Source organism: Xiphophorus maculatus, chromosome 21, assembly GCF_002775205.1.
Source record: "Xiphophorus maculatus strain JP 163 A chromosome 21, X_maculatus-5.0-male, whole genome shotgun sequence".
Taxonomy (NCBI): domain Eukaryota; kingdom Metazoa; phylum Chordata; class Actinopteri; order Cyprinodontiformes; family Poeciliidae; genus Xiphophorus; species Xiphophorus maculatus.
This window is the reverse complement of record NC_036463.1, coordinates 21355026-21368685: the sequence shown is the minus strand read 5'-3', so window position 1 is coordinate 21368685 and position 13660 is coordinate 21355026. Positions and strand designations below refer to the sequence as shown.

General features: G+C 44.9%; 1 protein-coding gene across 1 annotated transcript in view; it reads right to left on the bottom strand.

Annotated features, from left to right (window-relative positions):
- The window catches only part of sspo (SCO-spondin), an 83796-nt gene that overhangs the window by 30595 nt on the left and 39541 nt on the right, over positions 1-13660 (bottom strand). Inside the window, exons 73-97 of the mRNA XM_023326399.1 lie at positions 12953-13047; positions 12825-12874; positions 12566-12736; positions 12234-12404; positions 11569-11648; positions 11185-11354; positions 11040-11086; positions 10235-10435; positions 9145-9315; positions 8799-8999; positions 8607-8706; positions 8294-8514; positions 8002-8154; positions 6760-6926; positions 6530-6675; positions 6225-6445; positions 6106-6141; positions 4729-4893; positions 3707-3913; positions 3460-3627; positions 3093-3227; positions 2272-2509; positions 1718-1870; positions 1565-1611; positions 470-640 (exon numbers count right to left, since the gene is read on the bottom strand). Of these exons, the coding sequence (XP_023182167.1) occupies positions 470-640; positions 1565-1611; positions 1718-1870; positions 2272-2509; positions 3093-3227; positions 3460-3627; positions 3707-3913; positions 4729-4893; positions 6106-6141; positions 6225-6445; positions 6530-6675; positions 6760-6926; positions 8002-8154; positions 8294-8514; positions 8607-8706; positions 8799-8999; positions 9145-9315; positions 10235-10435; positions 11040-11086; positions 11185-11354; positions 11569-11648; positions 12234-12404; positions 12566-12736; positions 12825-12874; positions 12953-13047 (3685 nt within the window). The remainder of the gene's footprint in view (positions 1-469; positions 641-1564; positions 1612-1717; positions 1871-2271; positions 2510-3092; positions 3228-3459; positions 3628-3706; positions 3914-4728; positions 4894-6105; positions 6142-6224; positions 6446-6529; positions 6676-6759; positions 6927-8001; positions 8155-8293; positions 8515-8606; positions 8707-8798; positions 9000-9144; positions 9316-10234; positions 10436-11039; positions 11087-11184; positions 11355-11568; positions 11649-12233; positions 12405-12565; positions 12737-12824; positions 12875-12952; positions 13048-13660) is intronic.

Sequence of the window (13660 nt, the reverse complement as noted above, 5' to 3'; positions counted from 1 at the left end):
GTGAGCCAGGCTCAGGTGTAGGGCGGAGGAGATGGCGTCCTCAGTGGAGCGGTTTCGGCGGTAGGCAAACTGGAACGGGTCGAATGTGGAGGGGAGTCTGGAGACGATGTGTTCGTCTCCAGTGCTCACGGGAAGGTGTCAAACTTGAGGCCAGCGGCCCAGGACCAGCCCACTATATCCATTTTTTGTGGCCCTCTAAACTTCAGAAAGCCACATAAACACAAGTTCAAGATAACTGCTGTCTGCTTAAATATTATTTTATCAATCAAATCAGTGACTATTTGTACGAGGCCAAATGACTTAGATGTGAAAAGATGTAAAATATTATTTATTAAGAATTGCAAACTGAATCATTTATTCATATTTATCTACACATTATGACACAAACCTTTAAGCCCTTTAAGGACTTTCATGATCTACATATGGCCTAAGATGAAAACGATTTTGACGCCCCCCGGTGTATACCAACCCAGACACGGTGGCGTCTGGCAGTGCTGCGTTTCTCTGGCCGCTCCGCTGCAGTGAGAGCCGTTGTTTCGTGGCGGGGGGTTGATGCAGGCTCGGGTTCTGACCCGCGTCCCCTGGCTGCAGGTCACTGAGCAGTCAGACCACACTGACCAGGGCGTCCAGGCACCGTCAACTGCAAACACAAAGCGTCCGGGCTGCCACCATTTCCTGAGGTATCAGAGTTTTAGACATGGGGGAGAGGATTCCCTCCAATTCCATCTGGAGGCGTCACACTCACCTAAAAAAAGGACTATTGTAGAGAAACGTATGTATACGAGAAGGAAAATGCAACAAATGGAGGAAAAAAGCTGACTTAAGTTGCTTTGACAGAAACAAAACTCCTCTTCTCCAAAGTCCAAAAGCTCCTCCTATTGTACCTGAAACATGTTTTCTATTGCTTGGCTATCATAACTATTGAGCGCGCCGAAATATAAGACACAGTCACCAACTTTGAAAAAGTAAAACATAAAACTGAACTGCACTTGTCTTCCTGCAGATGTCAATGAGATTTTTTTACTTTTAATGAAACATTTACCGAACAAAAAAACTGCATATTAAACACATGGATCATGAACGACTTTTACCACTTCACAAGTTTGCAGCAGACAGAAAGAAAACTTTGCTGTCCGAGAGCTTTTCCTTCTAGACTCACACTCACAAAATTCTGACCAATCACAATAGTTTAACAAGCAGAAAGAGTTGACAAGTTCACCAGCAGGGTTAAGACAAGACGAGGTGGATGACAAGCAGCTGAGAACAAAATAATGTGATTTTCTTCATGCGATTGCATTTAGTCAGTTCTACCCGACCAAACTGGGCTCCTTAGCTTAAGATTTATGAGAGTCTGGTTCTATTAGTGAGCTCACAAAGTTTGGATTTTCTTTACTTTTTCTGGCACAGTTAGAGCAAAGCCTGAGAAGCACAATATGGTGTTTGTAAAACCTTAACTGGTCATAGTGCAGCATGAATGCAATTCAATGACTAACCAAGTTACAAATTATTATTTGTCACCGTTCCCCGACCTTCAGGTCATCATTAGAGTGAATCTAGTGTCTACCTCTGCAGTCGATGTCTTGGCAGTAGATTCCCTCTGGGGTACAAATGCTGAGAAAGAAAACAGAGCATGGAAAAATGTGAGCAAATGTTGATGCCTGAGCAGAAACGCCCTCTGCTGATCCCGGCTCCGAACTTTCCTCCTCTTCTATCTCACCATTGCTGACACTCTCCCTGCAGCCAGGTGTCTCCCACTCTCAGTTCCTCTTCACCATGAAGGCAGAGAGGGGGGCAGGGTCCAGGGTTGCACGGTTTGTGCTGAACGTCCTCAAAGTTGCAGTCTGCTCCTTCGGTCTCCGGGACCCGGGATCTGACACAACGTACGACACGGACTCAGCAAAGAAACTGTTTCTTGCTTCTCGCCTAACAGAAAAATGGTAATAAGTAACTACAATGCAAAGCAGTTGCTTACTACTTTGCATTGTAGTAATGCAAAGTAGTAAGTATTGCATTGCAACGTGTCAATGCAATGACACGTTGCATTGAACTTATACTACAAATATTAACAGAAGGCTGCAGATGCATGTTATTTCTACTTTCAGTCAACATATTAAACCATCATTGCTGGAAGAGTTTATTCTGCAAGTGAGCCCCTAAAGGATGAATCCTTCTTTACCCCTACAGACACAACACTGTTCAGTAAAAGACTAAAGTGGTTTACTGGCACGTAAGGCAAAATGCCAACCCAACTCAGAGTGTCCACTACCTCACCTGTATCTGGTTCTCAGGCCCCGCCCACAGGAAGTGCTGCAGGCTGCCCAGCTGGACCACGAGCTCCACCCGCAGGCAGGCAGGCAGCTGTGATTGGTGCAGAGCAGCCGGCCGTCGGAGCAGCTGCAGTTGTTGCAGTTCACCCGGTGCCAGCTGCCGGCCGCCCACACGTCGCCCAGCGAGTCCACGCAGTCGCACTGCCACAGCTCCACACACACACCGTCCTGCTGCAACCGACCTGAACAGACACACACGGCAAAACCTGCTCTAAAACTCAGCAGCTTTCAACACGCTGGAGATCCTGATCTGCATCTAGTCAAAACACAAAATATTAGTAAATAGACCATAATGCTGTATAATAACTAAGTATAATCCTGGATTAAATGCAGTTATTTTATCTAACAAAAAATATTAGTTTTGATGAGATTAAAATAAAAAAATTTGTTTCCTGATATTAGTCATTTAAATAAAATCCCTGGGGAAGATAAATGATTCATCTTCCAGAACAGATTTTAGACAGAGCTTTGACAATTTATGATACAAAAATCTATGTGAATCAAAGAAGCCATAAAATATCCTACAAAATATTTTAATAAACCAGCTTTCATCTAGTTATACACGCTTCACGTGAACCTTTAAAGACGTGTTTAAATCTGATCCAAGTGAACATCAGCAGGAATAATTCATGCCTGTCCAACACCTCGAGGAAACATCACCTATGATACAAAACAAACACAAACAAAGACACGCAGCCGAGCTGACCAAGCTGACTGAGCTGCCTGAGCTGACCGAGCTGACCGAGCGTGGAGCTGGTTCAGTACCTTGAGGGCAGCGGCAGCCGGGCTGACATTCGGCGTTGCCCTGGCAGTCGATGCCCTGCTGGAGATCTGAGCAGCGCTGAGGACACTGGTTGGCACACGACACAAACTCCTGGCCAGTCGAACAGCCTCCATCATCTGACGGCACACACACACACACACACACACACACACGAGCACACCCACACACAGAAGGTCATGAATGTCCTGGGGATGCTGCCGGCTCCGTTTCTGCATCTCATGCCTCCCCAAGAATGCTGACTTTTCCAACATGGCCATATGCTGACTTAATGAGGCTTTGTCTGTGTGCAGGATGAGGACGTGGAAAGGTCGCAGTGATCTACACATGGTGTGTTCCGCTCAGCCTCACCACAAGGTTTGGTGTTGCACGGCTTGACCTGGTTCTTCTCCCCCACGCACTTCTTTCCCCCGTTCTTGGGCGGGGGGCTGGAGCAGGAGCGGGTGCGGATGGAGCGACCACCACCGCAGCGCTGGTCACAGCGGGACCAGGGACTCCACCTGGACCAGCCTCCGTCCACTGTTTCACAGCGACACGTCAGGCAGTTGGCTCAAACTTCACCGTGAAGCGCACTGGTTGAGCGAGGCGCCGCACTGACCTCTGCAGGGCCGAATGTTACAGAAGCGATGCTCCAGGTTCCCTCCAACAATGTCCTCACACCAGGAACCATTACCAGCAGGCTGGAGGAAGGTTCGGATCCTCTGCTGGTGACCCACCCCACAGGACCGAGAGCAGGACCCCCACAACCCCCACTCCATCCAGGAGCAGTTCCTTGGAGGGCAGGTGGCTCCTACACACACCTCACCTGCAGTTTAGAACAGAGTGTGGTGCAAGCGGTACAAATCTTTGCAGCTCATTCCCATTGTCTGATAATTAAGCGTTGCTTTTTCTTCTGCTTGTTTATTCAGATTATGTTGACAGAGAAAAAATGAAGACTACTGCAGTATACCGCAGACTACTGGAGCACCGATTGCAGTTTACTGGCCAATTACTGATCGATGATCTCTAAAAAAATCAATTCCAATTTTGCCCGATGACAATTTTTTTAATTTTATAACAGTTTTGTCAGCTTGATAAGATCAGTTTCATATGTAAGTATTGGGCGATCACACAAAACCTGGGTGCACCCTTACTACACGTTATATGACGTCTTTCCTGGTATACAGTTCAATGAAAAATGTAGCTTAACTTTATACTCATCTCATCACAGTACAAACTTAAATGTCAACGGATTTTTTGGGATTTTCTTTTGGGAGGTCAACTCCAAGGTCATCATAAACTTTGACCAGCTGAAGAAATCCATGTTTCACTGAGGATGATGAGCAGAGTCAGTCTTCTGACAAAAAGCTCACAAATATGAACTACAGTACTCTGTTGGTCTGTAGCATAAATCTCCCAAAGATATATTAAAGTTTGTGGTTCTAACTTCAGAAAGAGTGAAAAAGGACCTCTGTAACTGTTTTACCAAACAGGTTGGTTTTCTTTGGAACTAACCACACCCGCTGTTCCTTAATTATTGCTACATTTAAAAATCACAATACATAAAAAAATCGAAGGTAGGGTTTGTTCTGAGAGAAACCTGCCAGAATTGACCCGGAGAGGGAACTGTGACAGCCAGACCTGGACACTGGGGCAAGTTGCACGCCTTCTCCTGGTGAGCGCTTCCAGAGCAGAGAGGTTTGGCACACAGTCGATGACGAGACTTTACAGCAGGGGTCTGAACGTCGGTGCAGGTTTTGGTGCAGGAGCTCCACAGCGACCATGAAGAGAAGCCAGAATCCTCCTCTAAAGGAGACGGTAAGAAAGGCGCTGAAGTAACTTTGGTTCTTGAGATCCAGTGGTGATTCTGACCATTAACCAGCCAGTCAGAAAGACAAAGGTCTGGTCTTTATCATTGAACACAACAACAAAAAAGTGCTACCACTTTAAGAAAAAGTAAGTCATTTTAAGTCTTTTGGTCTTTCCCATCTTAAGCGAGGTTGATATTTTCAGCAGATAACAGGAAGGTTGAATGGCAGACTAAAAGTGGTTCATCTTTTTAAGATTCCAGCCTCTTAAAAAGGTTAAAGTGTAACTAACCTCCAAATTAACTTTTTTGTTTTGCTGATGAATATAAACAGGTTACCAAGGTTTCTACATGTGTCTCTCTGTGACTTTCGACATTTTTGTGTTAACTTGTTTTGTTAATTACCTTCGATACTGTTAGTTTAGAAATCTAGATCAAACTTAGAAAGTACCATCTACTTTATAGAATCAAACATGGAGAACCAACAACTAATTTTAGCAGAACAAGAATCCAGAGAAACTTTACTAGTTTATAAATTATGGACCACTTATTCTCAATCTCATTAAACATGGGGAACCAATATGTAGTTCTATACTTTTACTTTTTTGTTGTTCTTTTTGGTTTGTTGTTTTGTTTGTATTAAGTTCGAAGTGGTGCAAAGCACGTTGAACTGCCTTTTGCTGAAAATATGCTACATAAATAAAATTATCTTACCTAGTTCTGCAATAATGGCCTAAAACCATCTCTGCGCTAACTGTCTTAGTTTGCCAGGTGGCTACTGCAGTTCAATTCTCCTATTGCTTACATCAATTTACATCACACAAATCTGTGTTTGGGTATAAAACCATCTCACTTAGACACGTGGTTATGTCAGGGGGGGTTAGTTATACTAGTTATGCTAACAGTGCTAATCGCTAACATAAGAGGCTAAGCTCAACCGAGATTTTTATTTACATGGTGTTTTTTCTGCACTAACAAAAACAGGTAAGCTGAAATTTTTTTAAATGTCATTTTGTCTTCTAGTTTTATAGCTCTTAAAGCGAAATTAGAATTAGCTGAAATTGCAGTTGGTAGGTCAAAGCTGTTTGAAAAACAGAGAATGAGTATAAACTACAAAAATAAGATCAGACCATCTCTAGAGAAATCGACCAGCATGTACAGTAAAATGAAGAATAAGAAGATAAATGTTTAAATTAAAGCAAAGATGCTACCTGGAATAGTTGGTTCCACTGTTGGAACAACAGGAGCTGAAAAAAACAAAAACAATTAAGTCTTGTAACCATAGAACAAATCATTTCATCAACAAGCTTTCTCTCAGGTTAACCCCCACCTGGACAGTCAGGGGCCTGGCAATAGGTGATCTCCTGGCGGGGCCCCTGACAGTCTCTCCCACCATGGGCTGGGGCCGGCTTTGTGCAGGTCCTGGACCGAGTCTTCACTCCCAGACCTCCACAGGAAAGCGAGCAGGGGCTCCAGAGGCCCCAGGGTGACAACCCACCGTCGATGGGGCAGAGCTCCAGGGAACAGTTCCACCTGCCATGCTCACAGCCGCTACAGGAGACAGAACCCGATCCCAGGGTAAATCGTAGAGCTTTTCAGCAGAACAGACTGATTTAAACAACACGTTGGACTCACCAGGTGCTGCAGTCATGCGTCAGTGCATCTCCAGACATGAGCTCCATCCCTTCTGAGACGTTGTTGGATAGCAGAGATGATACGGGTGTGACAGACACGCTCTGCAGGTGGGCCAGGAACTCTCCATCCACCAGACAAGGACACTCCTGAAACACACAAACCACATGGGGTCAGTTTGTTCCGTCTCAACCCGTCCTCAACTGCCCAGCCTGAAGTTGCTCAGGACCCACCGGTGTACACGTTCCACGGTGCTGGTAGGTGTGCGGGGGGCAGTGACAGCCTTCCTCACAGCTGTCAGAGTAGCAGCCCTCTCTGCCACTGACCTGAGCGCAGCTGAAGGGACAGCCCTCTCCACGCTCACACTCCCTGTACAGCTTACCGGGGGGGCAGCCCACATCTTCGCAACGGCGTGCAAAAAACACACGCAAGTCATTTTATTTGTGTAGCAGCATTTTTCAAAGGATGACAAAGTACTGCAGAAATGAGGAGGAACACAGCATGATGAAATGTGTAAAAACATCTAAGTGAATACATTTTTTTAAAAGCTGCAGTGTTTAACTTTTACAAAAATCAGTTTTTCCCATATTTGTTAAAACTGTCACCACAACAGTGTGCTGCTATGACATTATGAGACACAATCTGTGAAAAGGTCAAATCCTCCACCTTCTCTCAGTGCTACTGTAGCGGTTCGAAAGAAAACAACCAATCAGAGCCAGGAGGAGGGTCTTAGCGCTGGTAATCAACCTCGTGAATGCAAAGCTAAATGTGCTAATGGCAGAAAAACAACTTACAGTTACAGAGCTTTGCTAACTAGCCTTAGCATTCCTGGTGGGCTGTGTTGGTTAACCAGCTGTAGTGTAGCACAGAGCAAGTGGGACGATGTGAGCAGCTCACACGCGAGAGTGATTGAGCACCAAAACCTTCCTCCTTTCTGTGATTGGTTGTTTCTGACTAGTGGTGTGTTTCTATAGTTAGTACTGGGAGCACTGGGAGAAGGAGCTAAAGGTTTTCACAGGTAAAACAGGAAAAATCACTTTCAGGATCAAAAAGTTAGATCAGAATCGGTTTGATCAGCTTTATGGAATGATGCTCCAGGAATATGAAGCTGTCAAAGCAACACACCACATTTCACAAGTTTAACTGAACAGACTGATCTTTGATACCTGGGTATCACTTATAACATAAGTAATGTTTTCAGAAGTAAATAAATTATTTCTGTCTCCCAGTCAAGGTGGACAGAATACAAAATGCAAAAGCCCCAAAACAAAAATACAATTGTATATCATCAGCACACAGAGACATAATCTATTGAGACTACATTGAGCTGGAATAGAGTAGAGACCAAAATGGGATCTTGAGGAACTTCACAAAACAATCCGTGCCATTCCCCGTGACTTTACTCCTGCAGACATAGAAATCTGACTGAATGTCACGTTGGAAATCACACATAAGGTTCAGAAACTCAGACCCACCGAGGCAGACTTGTGTGTTGCACATTTTGCTTTGGCGACTGACGCCATGGCAAGGCGGAGAGGTGCAGGTACGAGAACGGGACTGCTGCCCTCCGCCGCAGCTCACCGAGCAAGAAGACCACTGAGACCAGAGCAGCCAAGGGCCCACCGAGTCTGGACACAAAATAGACCACAACTCACAGGATGAATTAACAAAAAAAAAAGACAAAATCTCTAAATATTCTGTGTAAAGTTTGCAGTTAAACTGAAGGTAGAATAAATTTTGAAATGCTAGCTTGTATTAGACGACTACCTGTGCACATTTGCATGTTGCAGTCCTTCTTCTGCTCCGCTGCACCCAGGCAGCCTCTGCCGCCGGCCTGAGGGGCCGGGTTGTCGCAGAGACGCCTCCTGAACGTCATGCCTCCGCCACAAGGAAGGGAGCACTCGGTCCAGGCTCCCCATTGGCCCCAACCCCCATCCACATGGCAACCGGGGACAGACTGGCACTGCAAAACGCCACCCTCACACGAGCTGAGGAATGAAGAAGCATAAAAAGATGAGGAATCGATACTGAACTGTTCAAAGTTCTGAACAGATTGTCATCGTTGGAGAGACAGGTTTACCAGTTTTTACAGTCACTGATGATGATATCCCCAGGATTAGCAAACTGCCAGTCATATCCACCAGGCCACACCCATGATGCATTCCTGGAACCCAAACCATCTTGGCAGAGAAATACACAGTTTTATGTTTCTGACATGAACAAATCTCCGTTTTTGATTCTTTCAAGCTAGTAAATGGAAGACGTGTCGAACCAGCAGCTGAGCCATTGTGGTATTTGCAGCGGCACTCCTGTCTCTCCACGCACACTTCGTCCTGCAGCAGCATGTCGCCTGGACAACCGCAGGTCCGCATGCACCGGGGGGAGTCCAAGCAGTCCGTGTCATCGTGGAGATCTGAACAGGAGCGAGCGCAAGGCTTCCCACACGGCCATTCCTCCTGACCACCACCACAGTCTGAGAAACACAAATGAATCTAACTTTTAACAAAGATGGTGGGAGAAGGCTCTACGGCGTGTAAAGAGGCAGCTTCTCAGACTTGGTGAGCATCTCTGTGTTTAAACACAGTTACAGTCAGAATGAAACCTCTCAGTGGGCTGACCTGAGCAGACAGTGGCGTTGTCGTGACATCTGCGGCTCTGCCGGCTCTCGCCCAGACAGGGGAGGCCACCAAACCTGGCAGGGGGACTGTTGCACTGTCTGGTACGAATGGACGAGCCGGCGCACTCATCACATTCTGACCAGGCAGACCAGGAACTCCAGGAACCATGAACTATCAGTGGAACACACACAAAAAAAACTGTAAAACAGGCATCTGAGTGAATAAATAACTGACATGAATGATCCCATCAGCATATCTGTCAGAGACGACTAAAAGTGAAAGAATACACAGTGGAATCAAAAGTAAGTGTTAGCAAAGCAGCCCAGCTAACCGGGAGTAAAATTGGAAAACCCAAAAGGTCTTTGGGTTTTTGCTGAAAGGCTTTCTTGCAATGGGAATCATACTTTCTGCTATAATAAAAGCTTTTCCATGTATGTAAATATCTGGTTTGTGAGATATCTGAAGTTTTATGTTTTTCTTCAGAACAGAAATGTACCACAAACGTCTGTGCAAAATGCAAAAGCAAAACAGGTCAAACATGGACTTTCCTTCTCTTTCCATCATTTCTAAGATGTAAACAAATTTTTCGCAAGAAGAAAGAAAAAATACATCCAAACTATTTGGACTATTTCTGAGTTATTTTCATGGGGTACTAAAGTCATATCTGACAGTTTTGACTGTGTCTTTTCTGTGATGGTAGTCTGAATGATTAATGAAGGGCCGTTTTCATGTGCAGTTCAATCTCTATGATTGCAGTAAGAAATATTTGCTTATTGCGAGGTAACGCAAAAGTTTTGCAAGGGAACGCAAACGTTTTGTGAGGTAATACAAGAGAAAAAATAAATTCCCATGTCCCCATGGGGACTCCGTGAGAAACACCCTGAATATGTCAAAAATTATAATATAAAAATACATATTTTTTAAAGTCACAGTTTTAACCTTCTTGTTTTATCCGCTTTATCCTCTCAACAGTGACGGACCGTTTCTACTGGGTCACGTGATCAAACAGCTAACTTTTTTACCAAAACTATTTTCGTATGAACAGCTTCTTAAAATGTCCGTCTCCACTCTGCTTTTGTCAGGATCTTACTTGGGCAGAACGTGACGACAGGGCAGGGCCGTCTCTGTATTTGCGCTCCGATCCTGTTGTGCGTTTCCTGTTGTCCAGGACAGGGGTCTCCCCCAGCTTTAGGCTCAGGACAGCTGCAGCTCCTGTAACGGGACACCGACTCCGCCCCACAGGTTCTTGAGCAGGGAGTCCACTCTGACCACTCACACCACCCGCCCGACACTAGGAAACAGAGATGTACCAATTAGTTCCAGCTAGTTTAGAAGTGAAAACTCATGACATGAGGAACGATCGAGAGTCAGTATGCAGCTTCATTTATTACAGCTGGAAACTAGTGAAGAGGCCCGAAATGTGGGTGTAGTAATGAACTCTGACCTGAACCTTTAGAGACACATAAAGAAAGTCGGCCTTCTTTCACCTCCAGGATTAAAGAACTAATGACTCAGTAAGATGTAGAGAAACTCATCTATAGGTTTATCTTTAGTCCTCCAGCTGCAGTTGATCCAAAATGCTGCTGCTGGTGTTCTGACTAAAACCAGCATTCATCTACTATGCACCACAAATCTGGAACAAACCTCTGGAAAATTGCAAAACAACCAAAACACTGTGTTCCTTTAAATCTAGACTAAAACCCACCTGTTTAGAGTTGCCTTTGAGCCACAATAAATGAAACACTCACCAACATTTATTGACGGCAATGTTTCAATTGTAGTTTTATTGTGTTTTTATGGTGTAAAGCACTTTGAACTGACTTGTTTCTGAAATGTGCTCTAAAAATAAACCTGACTGACTGACTGACTCAGATCTTTAAGGTGACCTTACCCACCTGGACACAGCTCTCTGGTGCAGTTGAACTTGCCAGCCTGACATGTGCTGCAACACAGAGAAACAGAGCTGACGCTTCTCTGCAGATTTATGATCAGCAAAGCATCAGAAACTCGATGTGTTCCTTCAGTCTCCATCGTTCTGACCAGTTGTTGCAGCCATCAGGGGCCTCAGTGGACTCTTCTGGCTCCACACGACGCCCAGTGTTTATGTCCAAGCAGGGACAGCTGTTCCTCGCTACGCAGACCGTCCCATTGGCTGAAAGGACCTTCCCCTCGGTGCAGTAGCATCCCGGCTCACAGTGCCACTCACAGTGCTGGGAGATGAGTCAGGATATCGGTTTATGTCAACAGGATGAAAGTACAGAGTACAGTGCCTTTAAAACTACACTTTAAACTTTTTCGCATTTTGTCACGTCACACCCACCCAACTTTAATGTTCAATGAAAATGTTGGAAGTGTGACATGGCTTTTGATTCAAACACAGAAGAAAACACGTTAAAGATGAGCAGTCTGCGGGGCTACACTTACTGACAGGTCGTCACAGGATCGAGGGCAGGACGGCCCACAGCTGCTGAAAACCGTTCCTGGGACCTTGGAGCAAGGCGGCACTAGAGCAAACAGACGGAAAAACTGGGAGGAAATTCTTTACAGTATGTTACACACTGGAGACAAATAAATCACAGGCGTCTGGAAGTGTGAACATTTACCCAGGCTGACTGTTTCGTATTGGATAGATTTTGAAGATTCTTTTAAAAACTTATTATTCTAAATGGGCTGGCCTCTTTTTATCTTTAGGATCTTTTCAAACTTCAATCTGTATCCAGAACTTTGAGACCAAATACTAAGTTGCTACTGAATCTCCCTCGGAGGAGACCAGACTGTCTTTGTGCTGCTGCTGCTCTCTGGAATAAGTATCCTTTCCAGATTAGATCTGCCCACAGTCTGGATCATTTTAAATTGCTTCTTAAAACTTATTTTTATTTGCTGGTATTTAATTGAGGCGCGATACTGTAACTTCTCTGTTGTGACTTTTCAGTTTTATTTTCTCTTTGTTAATTGATCCTATTGTTTTATTGTCTTAGGTACGGCACTTTGGAGCAGTTCTACGCTGTTTCTAAAAGTGCTGTATGAATAAACTTGACGTTGACTTGGCAAATGAAATTTACATCATGAGCCGAGGTCCTCCAGACTACCTGGACAGTGGTCGGTGTTACAGGCTCTGACTTCTGTTCCCAGACCCTCGCAGTAGTTCCCGGCCCCCTCAGGACTGGGGGAGTCACAGAGTCTCCTCCGGCTCTGGATGCCTCCACCGCACGACTTGGAACAGTCAGTCCAGTCACTCCACCGACTCCAAGCCCCATCAACTACAGATGAGCCATTACAACAACAAAAAAAAAATGACTAAAAGGAGCACGTTTGGTTTACTGCAACTGTAAATGCATTAAACTGGTTCATTCAGTGCAACAGAACATTGTGTGCTGTTGGTAACATTCATGAACTAAAACTCAACACGTGGTTTGCTCACGGTCACATGGGGGGACGATGCAGACTTGATCCTCGCGGTGAGGACCAAGACACGGGAGTCCACTGCCTGACCGCTGTGGACTGGAGCAGAACCGGTACCGAGACTGGAGACCCGCTCCACACGACACTGAGCACCGACTCCAGGGAGTCCATGATGACCACTGGCCGTCCACTGGACACGCGTCACACAACGATGGCGTGTAAACATTAGAGGGTTCTACATGTTAGAGATTTTTCCACCTCCAGGTTTTGTGTCTTACCATTGCAGCTGACCCGAGAGCAGTTTACGAGCCTTCCTCTTTCACAGGTACTGGAAGGTTAGAAACATGTCTGTCACTTTTACTCTCCCTTAACACACTTAGAGTTAGCTTGTGGTGCATTTTCCTACCAGTTCTTGCATTTGTTGGGCACAGTGTCTCCAGGTTTGTATGGCTCTCTATCGGCATCACAGGGACAGTCTGACTGAAGCACACACTTACCGTCCTGAAAATAGAAAAGCTTCATAGCTTTCAGAGTAACATCGAAAGTGCATGTATAAATGGATGTCTGCTTCCAGCAGCCATTCACTTCTAACTCGGCGGAGATGATCACCTTGACCCTGTGTCCCTTCCTTTCCTGGCTCAACGTTTTAATGATGCTGTGGTGGAGTCTGTTGCTACAAAGCATAACCTTCACCCAACGGTTTTACCTCATTTTAGAGCTGTTTTTTATTTCCTAGTTCTTTAGCTGACTTGAGGAAAAGAAGTAAACCAGAAAAAGTGACTGCAGACATTTAGCCAATTTCCCCAAACCTACGGCAGAGACAAAATGGAGAGACTTCTTTTTGTAGTTTATCTTTATGTTCAAATGCTCTCTAACCTCTGCATGCTCCCTTTGAGTTCTAGGAAACATAGCATACACACAGAAGTCACACACCAATAAAGCATTTTGTCAGAACTCGTTTCAGTGTTTGGCATGGATGGCACAAAATAAAACATAATAAAGAAATAAAGAAAAAACACCAACTTACATTTCTGAACTTTTTGACCAGCTGGATTTTGATTCTTTAAGACCTTGACCTTGACCATAAATCTGAGGATTATTCTGATTAACTCTT